This window comes from Narcine bancroftii, chromosome 5 (genome assembly GCF_036971445.1).
Source record: "Narcine bancroftii isolate sNarBan1 chromosome 5, sNarBan1.hap1, whole genome shotgun sequence".
NCBI lineage: Eukaryota > Metazoa > Chordata > Chondrichthyes > Torpediniformes > Narcinidae > Narcine > Narcine bancroftii.
The window spans coordinates 243,445,599-243,461,716 of record NC_091473.1 but is presented as its reverse complement, the minus strand read 5'-3'; the positions used below and the strand labels follow the sequence as shown (position 1 = coordinate 243,461,716).

Genomic DNA, 16,118 nt, shown 5'->3' with positions numbered 1-16,118 from the left:
TTGCCACTGATCCAGTTCCTTGGCTGTCCAAGAGCTCTTGGATATTAACCAAGAATATCTGTACTACAAAGGAAACAAGGAAATTGAAGGGATTCTAACTGGAAACTAAGGGCCACTGATCATCATCCACCCCAACTGCTGGAATCTGGCTTAAACAAGGCTTTGATACTTTTCATTGACAAAAATGTGATTATCCCTTTGGAACAATTGAAATGAGCATTTAAGGAACCTATCGGAAAAAGAATTGGTTGGTACCCATACAATTAGCAGATCCACTTGGCTGCATGAAAATATTTAAGCCATTATTTAAAATGGAGCTAAACGAGTTTAGCAAGCAGACAGAGTGGATGTAGAAAGGTTGTTTCCCATGGTGGGAGAGTCTAGGACAAGAAGACACAACTTCAGGATCGAAGGACATCTGGCTAGAAATGAAATGCGTAGGAATTTGTTCAGCCAGAGGTTGGCAAATCTGTGGAATTGTTGCCAGAGGCCATCGTGAAGGCCAGGTCATTGGGTGTATTTAGGACAAAGATGGATAGGTTCTTGATTAGCCAGGGCATCAAAGGTTATGGGAAGAAGGCCAGGGAGTGGGGCTGAGTGGAAAATGGATCAGCTCATTAAATGGTGGGGCAGACTAAATGGGCTGAACAGCCAATTTCTGCTCCAATGTCTTATGATCTTATAATAAATGTTCAGATTATTTTGTATCAACCATTGTAATCTACTCTTTCTTGCTTTCAGCATTTAGACATAGAGCACAGAAAGTGGCCCTTTCGGCCAATGAGCTAATTACACCCATTTGACGTACACCCCCAGTACATATTGAATGGTGCGAGGAAACCCACAAAGACACAGGGAGAACATACAAACTCCTTACAGACAGTGCCAGATTCAAACCCCAGTTGCTGGCACTGTAACAGCGTTGAGCTAACCGTGCCATGCAGAGTTTTGTGAGGTAGTATGGAGAGTCATTACGTTTGCAGTATGGAAGGAATCCATGGAGTTTTTGAACCATCTGCTCTCTCTATGTTGAGAGAGATGGTGATCAGTTGCCCTGAATGGGACAACATAGATTTTAATGATGGTTGTCAGAATGAGAAACAGTGAAGAAAGAGATTGGTGTGGTGTCCAGGTGAGGAGGTCAGGATTAAATATCAAGGGCACATGTGACCATAAGAAATGAAGAATCCATTTTTTAAATTCAACCAAAAATAGACTTTATTCGCTATAAATAATTTATAAAAGGAAAACCATTCAAAGTCTGTTCCCACCCTTAGTTTCATATTCATACATCCCTGTCAATGTGCACTTCTAATTTGATTCTTTTTACGCCACTACCATCACTGTGCTTCTCCCCACTCTGTGGTTTGAGGGGATTTTCCTCGGTCGTTGCCCTGTAATGCCCAGAAATAGGAGGGCTCTAGACTGCGATCCTTCCCCACAGCACTCTCGTTGGGTGCACCAAGCCTCAGTGCATCCCTTAGCACATACCCTCCTGCAGCCTGGAATGGGTCAGCCGGCAGCATTCCCTCACCGAGCTGAAAGACCAACGGGGTTCGGGCAGACCAAAGTGCATCTTTCACTGAGTTGATGGTTTTCCAAGCAGTTCTGAATCCAAGTGCTGAAAAAAGATGTTGATGTGGGATTCAAGCTCGCCTTTTCAGAACTCAAAGCAGTGCGACAGGCCTCCCATTTACTTCAGTGAGCCATGGATGTTCTACCCAGACATGCTGCAATTTACACTAACCATTTCTGATCCATTTCAATTACAAGCTGGCTGCAGTTTCCCTACTCTTTGTAATGGAAAGAGGGTGGGAAAGCAAGGAAATTGAAGGGATTCTCATTGGTTTTACACAGCACTCAGTCTGTTATCTAACTGCAGTTACAGTTCCAAATCATCTGGTACAAGGATCAGTGGAGAGTTAGGTGATCAGCTTTCCAAAAGAAAATACTGTGTTTTTCATGGATTCCAGTTGGAATAATTTTAAACGAAATGCTGATTGGAAGCTAAGTAAATGGATTAAATTGGTTCTCAGGAGGGTGGTGAAGAGAGTGGCAGGTCTGGATGTTGTACAAATCAATTAAATTGCCTTCCTGCAAGATGGTTTATTTTTATATTAAAAAAAAGCACTTAGTGCTTAATATGCATGGGCATACAAGAGGGACTGTGTCTAGGGCGAGTAGATATGCATGTATGGACTGGAAGCTGGAAAAACTTTGCTCCAATACTGAAGAATTAACTGTCTGTGGAATATAGAAAGGTGTTGACATTAATTTAGAGAGGTTATTAATCAATTCTAAAATAAAAAAAGAGCAAGAGATTTGGCAAATCCTTTTATCTGCATAAGTGAGGGTGAAGTGAAGTTGAGGTGTTATGCTTTCCCCTTGGATCATGCTTTCTGTAATGACTGTAGAATTGGGGGACACTTGCACTTTCATTTCCTGCAAGTCCCTTAGCAACTTTTTAAAAAATTTTCAAAATAAACTTTAGTCACAATGAAAAATATATAAACATTTATTTTCAAGCTATTTTCACATTCATAGTGTAACATCCGTTTGTACTTTGGTAAGCAATTAATATTGAAACAAGTAACTGAGAACTGCTGCTTTAAGATTCCTTTTTTTTCCATGTAATATTACACAAAATTGCCTTCTGTCTGCTGCAAGGCAGACAGAGTTGCCATTAATGTCGTCCAGTGCCCCTTGCAGTATGGGAGGAAGTGAAACAAGAGAGAGTCTCTTCAGAGTCACTGGGTGTCCATGGATTCGCCTCCAGCGCTGCCGCAGTCTCTGCGGCTGAACAGACTCTAGTTCGATCCATCAGCAATCCAAGCTCCAGATCTGAATCTCCAAAACAAATAGGAAGCCTTTGGCACCTGAGGCCCTTTTTGACTTCAGCACCCTCTCAAATCCAAGCTCCAACACATAGTTCCCATGAGCCAGTCTCCAGCAGCCTCAGCTGCTGAGCCCCTCACTGGTCCACCGTCGTGATGACTGCCCTGTAGGGTTGTCTCTTCTGCTTCTCCTTTTCAGCAGGGGATATTCCCTCCGTTTCTGGCCTTGCACCAGTCCTCTGCCTCCCAGAGTCTGCATTACCTTGAGGTGCTGCCATCTCAGGCACAGACCCTGCTATTGCAGAATTTTGAAATAAAATACTGTCAGCTTCTTTAACAGTCAATTTAAAGCCTGTACACATCAGCATTAGGTCTAGGTGGTTGAACCCTTCAGAGCAGAGTTGTGTCTAAGCTCTCCTGGGTCTGCCTTTAGGGCAGCTCCAGACGTTCTGACATTTTTTTTTGACAAAAGATAGATATCATCAGATAATAGATGAAGATTGTATGAATGTGGCCCAGAATGTTGTACCTTCTTTGGGGAGAAGTTGAAAAGGAAAACAAATAATGCAAAAATACTTAGGCTACGTTAATTTTATTGCTCTGCAAATGGTTATCGCCAAACTGAATGCATCTGAACCCTGAAGAATGTGTACATTTGTTCCAGTCTCTTGCTGAACTTCATTCAGGCAATAACCTTGAGTGCAGTTGATTCATAATCATCCGAGTTCATAATCAAAACTGACCATTTGTCCCACAGTTCATTCAATTACCCATATGGCAATGAGCATGTTAAAATCAACATTAAATTGCTTCATCCGTGGAACTATGTGAAACTGGGGAACATAGATAAACTACACCAATGAGGTGGAGCTTAAAGGTTTCCTGTTCATCCCCCAATCTACTTTAAATTTAGACATACAGCTCAGTAACAGGCCATTTCGGCCCATGAGCCTTTGCCACCCAATTTACCTTCACCTCTAGTACATTTTGAACAGTGGGAGGAAACCGGAGCCCCCAGGGAAAACCCACACAGACACAGGGAGAAGGTACAAACTCCTTACAGACTGCGTGGGATTTGAACCCTGGTCCCGATCGCTGGCACTGAAAAGGGGTTGCTTAGCTGGAGTAAAAATGGTGGGAGAAACTCAGCAGGTCAAACTGTGCCCTTTATATAACAGAGATAAAGATACATCGCCAACGTTTCAGGCTTGAGCCCTTCATCCAAGGTATGATGAAATGTCGGCAGGCACCCGAACAAAATCTGGAGCTCGGATTGCTGACGGTTTGGATGAAGGATGGCTGTGTGGCTGTAGAAGCTGGAGTAGCACTGGAGGTGAAGCCACGGACATTCATTGACTCTGGCAGGAATCTCTTTTGTTTCTCCTTCTCTGATTGTAAGGGGTGCTGGGCAATTTTTGCTGATAGTGAATCTTTGTCTGTCTTACAATAGATTAAATATCACATTTTCTGTCTTACTACATGACAATAAAATAATCTTGAATGAACACATAGCCTAATAGTTAATGGATTATACATCCATAATTCTGCAATAGAGCTACTATGTCAAGCGCAGAAAGACAGATGAACTCATCTCCTCCTTTAAACTCTAACCTTGTGGTGAGATCTGAATACACGGATGGCAGCTTTTCTTGATGGCTTATCCTTCCTGTGGCTGCAAGTTATTTGACCACAAATGGAGCTTTACAACCAAACCAGGCCCAACAGAGAACCCTCAGGTGAAATGTAGCTATCAATGGAACTTGGCCTTTAAATATAACTTTTTAATGTTAAATTCTTCTTTTAAAATTTAGATATACAGCACTGAAATTAGGCCAATTCAGCCCTACAAGTCCATGCCATCCAATTTACAATGTTACGGGCCCAGAGGACCGCAAAACCCAGCAGCAATAGAAATTCACCAAGACAAATGGTTAGTTAAACAAAAGTTGATTTTAATTTTCTTTGAACATAAAAACAGGATCAAATGTTAATTTATTCCTATTAACTTAATTTAAACTATCTTAACCCTCTTCTAACTAAGGCACATGTATGTAATGTGCACAAGTTCAGAAAAGTTATTTGATTCACAGTCTAATCTCACTTCTCACTCCTCCAAGTTCACTGGTATCAGGCAATTCTTATATTGTGCACAGAATTCAAAATTTATGAATTTTCACCAAGCTCTGGTGCTTAAATGGTTTCCACTCAGGAAGGTTCTTGAGGGTTTCAGAGAGAGATTCATTGCTCATTGGACACACAAACTGATTTACTTCCATCAGTCACTTCAGTGTCTTGCCAAAGAAACTTACCCCATCAGGGTTTTTCAAATGATAACATCTTCTTCTGCAGGTCACCACAGAGTTCCTTTTGTTTCCCTTGTTTCAAGTGAAACACTCTAACCAGCCACTTCCTCTTGTATGGACCACACAGGTTTTCAACAGGCTGAACTCAGAACTTACAGCCTGTCTTCAAAATGGGGTTTAAACAAGCTGCCAGCTTGTCATGACTGCAGAAACCAGTTCTCTCTCTCTCTCTCTCTCTCTCTCTGCTTGCAAAACCACCTGACCTTCTTAGAACAGCAAACTGCAACCAGATAGATTGTGGTACTGGACCCAACCTTCTAAACTGATTCATTTTTTGCTTTCAAAACAATAATCCATTTACACAGCATCAGTCCAATTAACACCAACTTATGAAGTCTCTTGAGCTCGGGTTCTTCTATTTGCACCTCCTTATGAAAACCTTTAGCAAAGCCATTTTTATGGTCTTTACAAAGGCACTGGGCCCGGACAGTCTGGTTTGAGCAAAGCTCATACATTTTAAATGAGATCTGTTTTGTGAAGTGTTTGTGTTTATCTACACTACCCCATAATCCATCTCCTTCAAAGACATATCTATATACAATATAAAATATGATATAATCCATCACAACACGCCATTAATCTACATTTGGGTACATTTTTGAAGGGTAGGAGGAAACCGGAAAACTCACAGACACAGGGAGAATGTTAAAAACTCCTTGCAGACAGCATGAGATTCAACCCAGGTCCGGTCCCGATCACTGGCGCTGTAAGGGTGTTGCACTAACTACCACGCCAACTGGGCTGCTCCTTTTTGTTTTCTGGTCAGGAGTGGGCTTTAATTTTGAACTCAAGCAGATCTTCAGCCATCATGGCTGAGTTTGACTGATTCAGGCTCAAGCTGAGATTTCTGTTCTGTTGGATCTGCAAGATGATCCCAAACAATGACACATACTATGACAGGCAGCTGTTCGCATTTAAGCATTATTGAGAATGCATAATTGCAAAGTAAGGTCTCTTTTCTAAATAAAGCACAGTCCGCATAATAGACCCTGACCTTACTCTCAGTTCAACTCCATTCATGACCACAATATTAGGCAGGAAGCAAGAGCAGAAACATTCACTTATATTTTCCTGGCCACAGATGCCAAGGCCAATGCAAAAAGTGGCAGTTGCTGGCAATAGGCTGGACTCTGGGACATCTTGTTGATACTACTTGGCTCAAGTAGGTAATGTCCAAACTATAAGCTGTGCTCCAAAACAAATTGTAGGATGGTGTTAAGCATTCATGAGGTGTGGTTTATAATTACTGGACACACAAAAAAAGTTATTTTCCTTATGGGGTGAGATCAGTCAACATTCCATGCATCACTGGATTGTGGTTAGTAATTTATTTCACATTCCTGGATTTTTTCCATCCTCTCATCCATTGGGACCATCTGTAGAGCAGACTGTTCTGTCTCAGAGAGCAGAATGTGTTGGACATCGGAAGTTGAGTGTACAAGTTAAAACCTTCTTTCAGCGTGCATCAGTTTTCAGAGCAGGGTTCGTCTTTGGGTGAGGCTTGCTGGGTAGCAAATGGATGCTGGGATGGGAATGGAGATGTTGGCACCAAAAAGGTATGACACACAGGGCTGCAAACAGCTTCCTTTTTAATGGGGGAAATCCCCTCATTTAAATTAGTCAAGACCTCAAACTTAACATAGTCTGACAGTCCAAAGAACTGAAAGTACTGAGTAAAAGTGACCCAACCAATCAAAATGGTTCCTTACTTGCAAGGGTAAAATGAAATGACAGACAGAGAGCCCTCCTTAATTGGCAAGGTCTAGCCATCAAGCTTCCCAGAAAGATCCATTCCTGGCATTATTTTAACACCCCAACCAGATTATCACTGTTAGAACCATAGAACACTACAGCACAGAAAACAGGTCAATCGGCCTTTCTAGTCTGTGCCCCCCCCAAAAATCATTCTGCTAGTCCCACTGACCTGCACCCATTCCATAACCCTCCAGACCTCTCCCATCCATATATCTACCCAACTTATTTTTAAAACTTTAAAAGAGTTAGCCCGCATTTACCATGCCAGATGGCAACTCATTCCACACTCCCACTACTCTCTGAGTGAAAAAGTTCCCCCTAATGATCCCCCTAAACCTTTCACCCTAAAGCCTAATCTAAGTGGAAAGAGCCTGCTTGCATTTACTGGTCTATATCCCTGATAATTTCGTTCACCAATGTAAAGTTCTACCATTTTATAGTGAAGCACGTTCTTGGGGGTGGGGGGGGGGGGCGGAAATTGAAACACATTCTGTAGAGTGGTGAAGGCTATATCTTTGCATGCTATATCTTTGTACTTGACCAGTGACAAAGAATGCCATGAAGTTCTTGCCTGTTTCTCATCTATGATATACCTGCCCTGAGTTATGGATGGGGCTAAAAATAAAGGAAGCTTTGCACTGTACGCTATTCATCTCAAAACTGTCCAGATAACATAAATATAACATAACAATTACAGCACGGAAACAGGCCATTAGGCCCTTCTAGTCCGCACCGAACCAAACACCCCTTTCTAGTCCCACCTCCCTGCACAATGCCCATAACCCTCCATCTTCTTCTCATCCATATACCTGTCCAACCTTTTCTTAAATAATACAATTGACTCTGCCGCCACTATTTCTCCTGGAAGATGATTCCACACAGCTACCACTCTCTGAGTAAAGAAGTTCCCCCTCATGTTACCTCTAAACCTCTGCCCCTTAATTCTTAACTCATGTCCTCTTGTTTTAATCTTTCCTCCTCTTAACGGATATCTGAAGTTCTCACAGTCTCCATTAAATTGGAAAGATTCCATCAAAAGGGATTAGCAATGTTGGGGAGAAAAGTCAAATCTTTCTACTCTGGCTCCAGTCACAGATCTGATTCTTAACAGTCAACAGCCATTTCTTTCAATAACCCACCATTCCACATTCAACACTCCATGGTTGGAAATCAAATCTTGCCCACCTGTTACCAGACAACTTCGAGGAAAACCTGAGAATTCCCTTTTAATATCTTCAGTTTTATTCATAAAGAAAATTTGCGTCTGTTTCCTTGAAGTAAATGGGACAGCTCATTGGCAAGACCGTCAATTTCATTAGCCATTCACAACACTCAAACTTGAACCAATAAGACTAACAGGGAAATAGCTGACATTCTTATCATTCTTGCCCATTTCTTTACTTGTCCTGATTGTAAAGGCTCCTTGTCAGAGAGACAAAGTATATAACAAATGAGTATGTGTGCATTCCCACACATGGACAAAAGGTAAAGACATTTTTTTTAGTTGTTGATTGAACATAATACAAAAGCATGCCCCTTCCTTGGCAACTGCTTTTCAAAAAGCCTAAAAGCTCCTTCAGAGCCTTTCCTTTCACTCATGTAGCAAGAGCCCAGTTAGAAGTGCCTACTGTTAGGGCACTGCCCATGTGTAGATTCAGCATCTGTCTAAAAATATTAAAAGTTACTATGCTACAGGAGAATATCTGCACATGACAGCTGGTCTTGGAATGGGGTCGAAAAACTGGGGTCAAATAATGAAAAGTTGTCGTATTTTTCCAACCCACCCCAAACATCCCTCCCATTTAGAAACCTGGTTAAAATACTGTATATATTCATGTAATAGTCAATCCTGTGTAAAGGTCCACCCCCCTCTTTGACCCAAAATTGCGTGTTTTCCGTATGACCCGTGTAAAAGTCGACTGGCTTATTTTTGGCCCCGACTGCCCACCCATCCAAGCTCCTGACGACCCATCTGCAGATTTGTGCCCTGGACGCCCAACACCCAGTCTCCGGACCCTTGCCCAGACTGCCCGCTCACCAGAGCTCCCGACACCCTGGCCACAGACTCTCGTAGGTCCTAGACACCACTCATCAGAACTCCTGAGGTCTTGAATGATGCAGGTACTTACTGCGGTCAAAAGTATGACCCGTGTAAAAGTTGACCTCACCCCCAAATTTGATCTGAAAAATTAGTTCAAAAAACTTGACTATTGCACGAATATATACAGACATCAACTTAATATTTCTAAGAGTCAAATGAAAAAGAAAGCTGCCTGCATGAATGAATTGAGTTGGAATGATATAGTAATATCAAGAAAGCAAGACAGATATTCAGCAATTTAGAATTTCTATGAAGTAGATGTTCCATTTTATATTCCTGAAATATTTGAAGTGACTCTGCACTCCCACCAAGCCTTTTGTTGTCAAATCATCCAATTATACAGTGGCAAACTGTCAGGGTGGCTGATATCTGGTCAGCAAACCTGATCCTAAATAGCAACAGCTCTTATACTTGTCACTCAGAGCCAGAGTACCTTGCAGCAAGTGCCACATCTCCGGACATCCTAAAACCTTTCCAACATCTCCAGTGGACAAGTCATGAACACCTGCATGGAGAGTAGCTCCAATAACTCTGGAAAACCTTGATGCTACCAAGGACAAAATAAGTTGTCATGTTGTCAACTACTTGAAACTTTCATTGCCTTCTTCACTGTATATCATGGTAGTAGTTCATATTATTTACAACAACTATTTGTTTAGGCTCCTATGACACCATCTCCCAAGCTCGCAACTTTTACCATTAAGGAGAACTAGGGTGGCAGATGATCAAAGGTCACCAACCACAGACTCTCCTCCAAGTCACCCAGCATCCTGATTTGCTTTTGCTTCATTGTTGCCAGTTCAAACGGCTGTAATTCCCTAAACTAAAAGGATTTAAATTTAGGCATGCAGCGAGGTAACTGGCCCTTTTGGCCCATGAGCCTGTGCCACCCAATTACACCCAAATGACCCACAACCTCGGTGTATTTTGAAGGGTGGGAGGAAACCAGAGTAGCCAGAGGAAATTCACACTGACATGGGGAGATCAAGCAAACTCCTTACAGACAGTGCCGGATTCAAATACCATTCGCTGGCGCTGGAACAGTATTGTGGTAACCGTTACACTAACCGTGCCACCCAAATTTGTGAGAGTATCTTCATGAAGAGGACTGCATGTTTTCAGGTGTTTCCAAAGAGTTCTCCACTTTCTCAGGGATAATATAGGAAAGGAAATAAATTCTTCCCTTGTCAGTGTTTATTCATTCATTTTTCAGAATGTGGACAAAGTTCTGTATCTACAAAAAATTATAATTACTCAATCTTAACTCCTATTAACAACAAGACTTCCACTAATGTATACACTCTTTGGCGACTAATCCAGGAAAATTATCATTTGAATTTGTGCCAGTCATGGGATAAATGCTTCTTCTTGCACAGATTACGTTTTTTTTCCACAAAATCTGCCATGTCCAAAGCCAGCAGTAATTAAAAGAATTGATATCCTGCCAAGTCCAAATCATAATTTTCCCTAAACAGCTGAGGCCAGCACCAAACCTAAATAAATAAAAGGACACAACATTCTTTGCCAAGTAATAATTATGAGATAAAAGCTTCTACAACAGCTATCCAAGGACTAAGACTCATCTATCATAATCTCTCCGACGTTGGGGAGGATGGAATGGTGGAACTGGGGTAAAATCTGCCTGTTTAAACAAGGTTTTATCGTACTGACAAAGCAAAATTTACACAGCAATTTGTAGATATGAACCCTGGACTTATTTGTGCACAGGTTTTCTTTAATGCAAACTAGAGCCCCACTTAAGCACTGCATTCAGTGTGCAATAAGGTGATCATGCATGAGTCTTTGACATCAAGCTCAATTAAGTAAATTGACCTTTCGTATTCCACACAGTTTAAAACCTTTTGCAACTTTTAAGGGGAGGCAAATCAGCTGAAAAATAAGCACCAAAGGGATATTGGCCAGTGAACTCAAGGAAGCCCTTAAGAATTATAGAAATCATAAGGGACAACATGGGCACTACTTCAGGATTGAAGGGTGTCCACTTAGAACAGAGATGTAGAGACATTTCTTTAGTCAGAGGGAGGTGAATCTGTGGAATTTGTTGCCAAAGATGGTTGTGGGAGGCCAAGTCATTGGGTGCATTTAGGTGAGAGATTGATAGGATCTTGATTAGCCAGGGCATTAAGACAGGGAGGCTGAGTGGGAAAATTGATCAGTTCATGATTGAAAGGCAGGGCTGACTCGATGGGCTGAGTAGCCTTGTTCTATTCCTATCTCTTATGGTCTTGCAGGAAAATGTTGATTGTATAAAGACTTAAACAGCAGTTTTAGTCTGGAGTTGGAAGATGAGTGCATTTTAAATTATTTTTTTTGCCTCTCTTCATAGAAGGGTAAGATGCAGGCATTGACCTTGAGAATAATTGAAATGAGAAACCCGGAGAAGTGACATATTAGATCTTCTATTCCAAATAATTTGTATTGTCAGCCTTTATTGAAAGCAATGGATGAAATTGCACTGGTTACGGTTTGTTTTACAATCCTCCTTGGCTCCAGGCATAATGTAGAAGAATTGGAAGACAGATAATATGATATTTGTGCCTTTTTTAAATAAAAAGGATAAATGAATAATAATTGGTAAGTCTAATGTTAGTGATAGACATATTTTCAGGAAAAAGTCTGAGCAGCAGCCTAATTTAACATTTGGAGAGATGAGAACAACTTGGGCTACTCAGAAAGCATTTACTAAAGGAATATTGCTTTTGACCAACTTCATTACTTTTGCAGAGATGATGGGGTGGAACTGTTAGATGTGGTCTCCAAGATAGTGTCTATTTGGGATTTCTCCGGGGGCTCCGGTTTCCTCCTACCGTTCAAAAACATACCGGGAGGTGTAGGTTAATGGGATATAAATTGGCCGGAACGGACTCGTGGGCTGGAATGGCCTGTTACCATGCTGAATGTCTGTATGTTTTCCCAGATTGCAATAGGCCTTGTGACCATTACTTTATAACGAAATGCAGTTAGCTGCTCTAATAATTCAGGTTGTGCAGATGGAAGGAAGTGAAACTACCTGATTAGGGGTGGAGAGAACCAATGTAGGGTTCAGATTGGAAAGAATGGGAGTGTAAAATCTCATAATCTGCATTTCAATGGGAAACAATAGGGAAATCATTAAATGATGAGAAAGGGAGAGAGGCAAAACAAAAATTAAAATGGGAAGAGAAAGAGTGTAATTTCAATATTTTCTCAAATGTATAGTTCACATTTGATTTTTTTTCACTTGAAATTTTTAATTTAGTCATCCAGAATGGTTACAGGTCCTATCAGCTCTCAAACCCGTACCACCCGGTTTGTTTTGAAAGATGGGAGGAAACTGGAGCACTCAGATGAAACTGATGCAGACATGGGGAGAGGGTACAAACTCCTTACAGACAGCAACGGATTTGAGCCCCAGTCACTGCTGCTGTAACAGCGTTGAGCAAACTACTAACCATGCCACTCAGGAAAGTTAAACTCAGCAAAGATATATAAATCTGCAAATATGTCAGTGTGTACAGCTTAAATGCAATTTTCTGTGAATTCAGTGCAAGCTTCCAAATAGATAAATGGTGTATTCTAGCATGCATTTTGGTGATTTGAGTATTGATTAATTTTTCAAGAGGGCAATGGTTTGGCACTTTCTTAAACAGTTGCAGTCCTCCAAGTGAAAGAATCCCAAAGTGCTGGAGGGAAGGGAGGTGACATTTGTGATTTTCCAGTACACCAGATCTACTGATTCCTGAAAGACCATTACCAATGCAACACTGAAGATGAAATCCACCTGGTCTAGGAGACTTATCTACTCTTAGATATTCAGCTCTTTGAGCACCTTCTCCCTTGTCTTCCACAGTGAAGACTGAAGCAAAATATTCATTTAGCTCCTCTGCCATCTCCTTATCTCCCATTATTAGTGGTCCAAGATCTACTCTGACTGCTTTTTATTCTTTATATACTTTAAGAAGCTTTTTGCATCTTGTTTGATAATATTTGCTAGGCTGCTTTCTTACTTCATCTTTTCCCTCTATGAGTTTTTTTAAAAAAGTTGCCTCTTGTGTCTTTTAAAAATTTCTCAATCCTGTATCTTCCCACTACTTTTTGCTTCCTTGTATGCCCTCTCTTTTTTTTAAAAATCGGCTTTGACTTCCCTTGTCAGCCAGTTGTGTCAATTTTCCATTCAAATACTTGCTTTTTTTTGATATGTATTTATCCTGCACCTTCCTCATGTCTCACAGAAACTCCATTCACTGTTGCCCTGCGCCCTTTGGCCAGTTCCTCTCTCATGCCACTGTACTTCTCTTTATTCCACATTTTTAGTTTCTCCTTGTGATAGCTCACATTGAACTCAATCATATTGTGACCACTGCCCCCTAATGGTTCCTTTACGCTAAGATCTCCTATCACCGCTGGTGCAGTACACAACACCCATTCCAATACAGCCAATCCCCTCAAAGGCCCATCAACATATCATCTCATAAGCATTCCTACAAATTCTCTCGAGATCCAGTCGAAATCCAGTTTGCCAGCAGGCATAGGCCTTGTCTTCCAATGTGAGAAACCTGCCATCCCAGGTATCACTTTCCTGTGTTCCATCTATTGCGAGTAAATCCTTTCTTTGATTAGGAGACCAGACCTAAATTCAATTTTCCAGATGCTGTCTGACCAAGGCCGAATATTTCTCTTGCGAGATTAATTTGCCATTTAAATTGCTTTGTGTACCTGCATGCTATACAAGGACATCAAGATGTATCTGAACATCAACAACTTTCAATCTCTCAACATTTTTAAAAAATGTCTCAGTTTTTTTCTAACAATGTCAATGACATCACACTTTTTCAAATGATAGATTAAATCCCCATTATCCAGAATTCAATCAATCAACAGCATTAAGCAACCGGCAAAAAAACTGCAGAAAATAAATAGGTAAAAAAATACGAAAGTTTAAAATTGTCGCCCCTAGGGGTCAGTTCGTTATCACATGCAATTTCAGCAACTGATATTCACTTATCCGGCATCTACCAATTGCCATAGCTGCCGGATACGGGGAGAGGGGCTATACTGTATATTTTATGTCCCGTGTTCTTGCCAAATATTTCAGTAACAATTGGGTCTACAGCAGTGATTCTCAACCTTCCCTTCCCACTCACATACCACCTTAATTCCTTTGGCTTGGCTTCGCGGACGAAGATTTATGGAGGGGGTAAAAAGTCCACGTCAGCTGCAGGCTCGTTTGTGGCTGACAAGTCCGATGCGGGACAGGCAGACACGATTGCAGCGGTTGCAAGGGAAAATTGGTTGGTTGGGGTTGGGTGTTGGGTTTTTCCTCCTTTGCCTTTTGTCAGTGAGGTGGGCTCTGCGGTCTTCTTCAAAGGAGGTTGCTGCCCACCAAACTTTAATTAATCCCTTACTAATCATAGAGCACCTATGGTATAGGGAATATTTAAAGTGGTATGTTAGTGGAAAGAAATCTCCTCAAATTCTTTGACATACTCTTTACAGCCGACAACACCACCTGGTTCTGTACTCGCGGCAGGCTTAGAAACATCTAAAATCATTAATACATGTTGCAAACTGCCAAGGCTTTAGTTCTCATCTCTGAAGCACACCAGCGGTCTCAAGCCATCAACCAAAACAGCCTGTTTATTCCATCCCTTCATTTTCTGTCTGCTAACCAATCCTCAATCCAAAACATTATTCCGACATCCCATATTTTCAAATTTTGTTTCATACTCTCTGCTGCGACATATTATCAAAAGACTTCTGAAAATCCAAAAATCTACAAAAATTGGCTTACCCATAGCTGTTCTGCTTGTTAGAGCTCAAAATGTTTCTGATGTCAATTTCCCTTTCCCAATTCTATGCTGATGCAAATCTGCTATTGCAGACCCCCACCCCCGGTATCCGGACCTATAGGATTGGTAGATCCCGGATAAGTGAATTTTCCAATTTCTTGAGATTTGTGTGTTGCGTGTTTGGCGAATTGACTGCTGGGGTGCCAATTTTAAACACGCACATTTTTCACCTGTTGCTTTACCGTGATTTTTTTTTTGCAGGTTGCTGGAGGATCCCGGTTGCTTTAATTCCAGATAACAGAATAACTGCATTATTATCCAAGAACCCCATTACTATTTTCATAATTATCGATTCTACCTTTTTACCCACCCTTGAAGAATTGTTTTCTCCCTTTCTCGAGAACGCCATTGCATCCATCAACTGTAGGTGTACACATTTAGAATCTCAAAGACACATAGAGGGCAGAAATGCGAACCTGAGGTCAAGAAAGTCCAGTCTATTCCAATGGCATGTGCAAGATGGGCATGGCAGCAGGGTGCCAAACAATATTGGTTCCTTGTCTTCACGGGCTGCAAACTTTGACTATACCTAAGGCCCACAACTACTGGCAAAAATAACTTGGCATTGCATGGATGTGAGCTTAAAACTTTGCTGCTGTTCTTCATTGAAATTCTTCTTGATGAATGTGATCCACAGGAGTTTATTATGAGGAGAGGAAAATAAAATCAGCAATATCAGGACAGATTGATGGATAGATGGTCTGGAGGTTAGGGAGAGCAACATGAAGAAAGGGGAATGGGGAGAGGTGGTCACTGTAGAATAGTAGAGAGTGTGATGTTAGGCCTAAAGGATAAAATACAATTGAGAATCAGAATTTTATTGTCATAAAAAAGTCACAAAATTTGCTGTTTTGCAGTAGTAGCAACACATTCATTCATATAAAACCACCTTACAAAAATAAATAAAAATAGTGCACGAAAAGTCAAAGTGAGGCAGTGTCTTTGGTTCATTGTTCATTTAGGAATCTGATGGCAGCGGGGAAGAAGCTGTCCTTGTGCTCATCTGAGCGCTCATCTTTAGGCTCCTGTACCTTTTTCCCTGATGGTATCAGAGTGAAGAGGACATGGCCTGGGTGGTAGGGGGTCCTAGAGGATAGAGGCTGTTTTCTTAAGACACCGCCTCTTATAGATGTCCTCGATGAGGTCTGGTGCCTGTGAATGTCGCAGGTCAAGTTAACAACCCTCTGAATTATTTTTCTTGTCCTGAGTGTTGGCA

The 16,118-nt window shown here is 41.3% G+C and overlaps 1 protein-coding gene across 7 annotated transcripts in view; it reads right to left on the bottom strand.

The window, feature by feature from the left end:
• The window catches only part of srgap2 (SLIT-ROBO Rho GTPase activating protein 2), a 182,245-nt gene that overhangs the window by 113,981 nt on the left and 52,146 nt on the right, over window positions 1-16,118 (bottom strand). For 2 of the 7 annotated variants that reach the window (XM_069941876.1, XM_069941883.1), the window contains exon 1: window positions 1,492-1,591. The exons of the other annotated variants lie outside the window; for them this stretch is intronic. In XM_069941876.1, coding sequence (XP_069797977.1) covers window positions 1,492-1,576 — 85 coding nt within the window. In that variant the 5' untranslated portion in view covers window positions 1,577-1,591. Of the gene's footprint in view, window positions 1-1,491; window positions 1,592-16,118 lie in introns of those variants that run through there. 7 annotated transcript variants of the gene reach the window in all.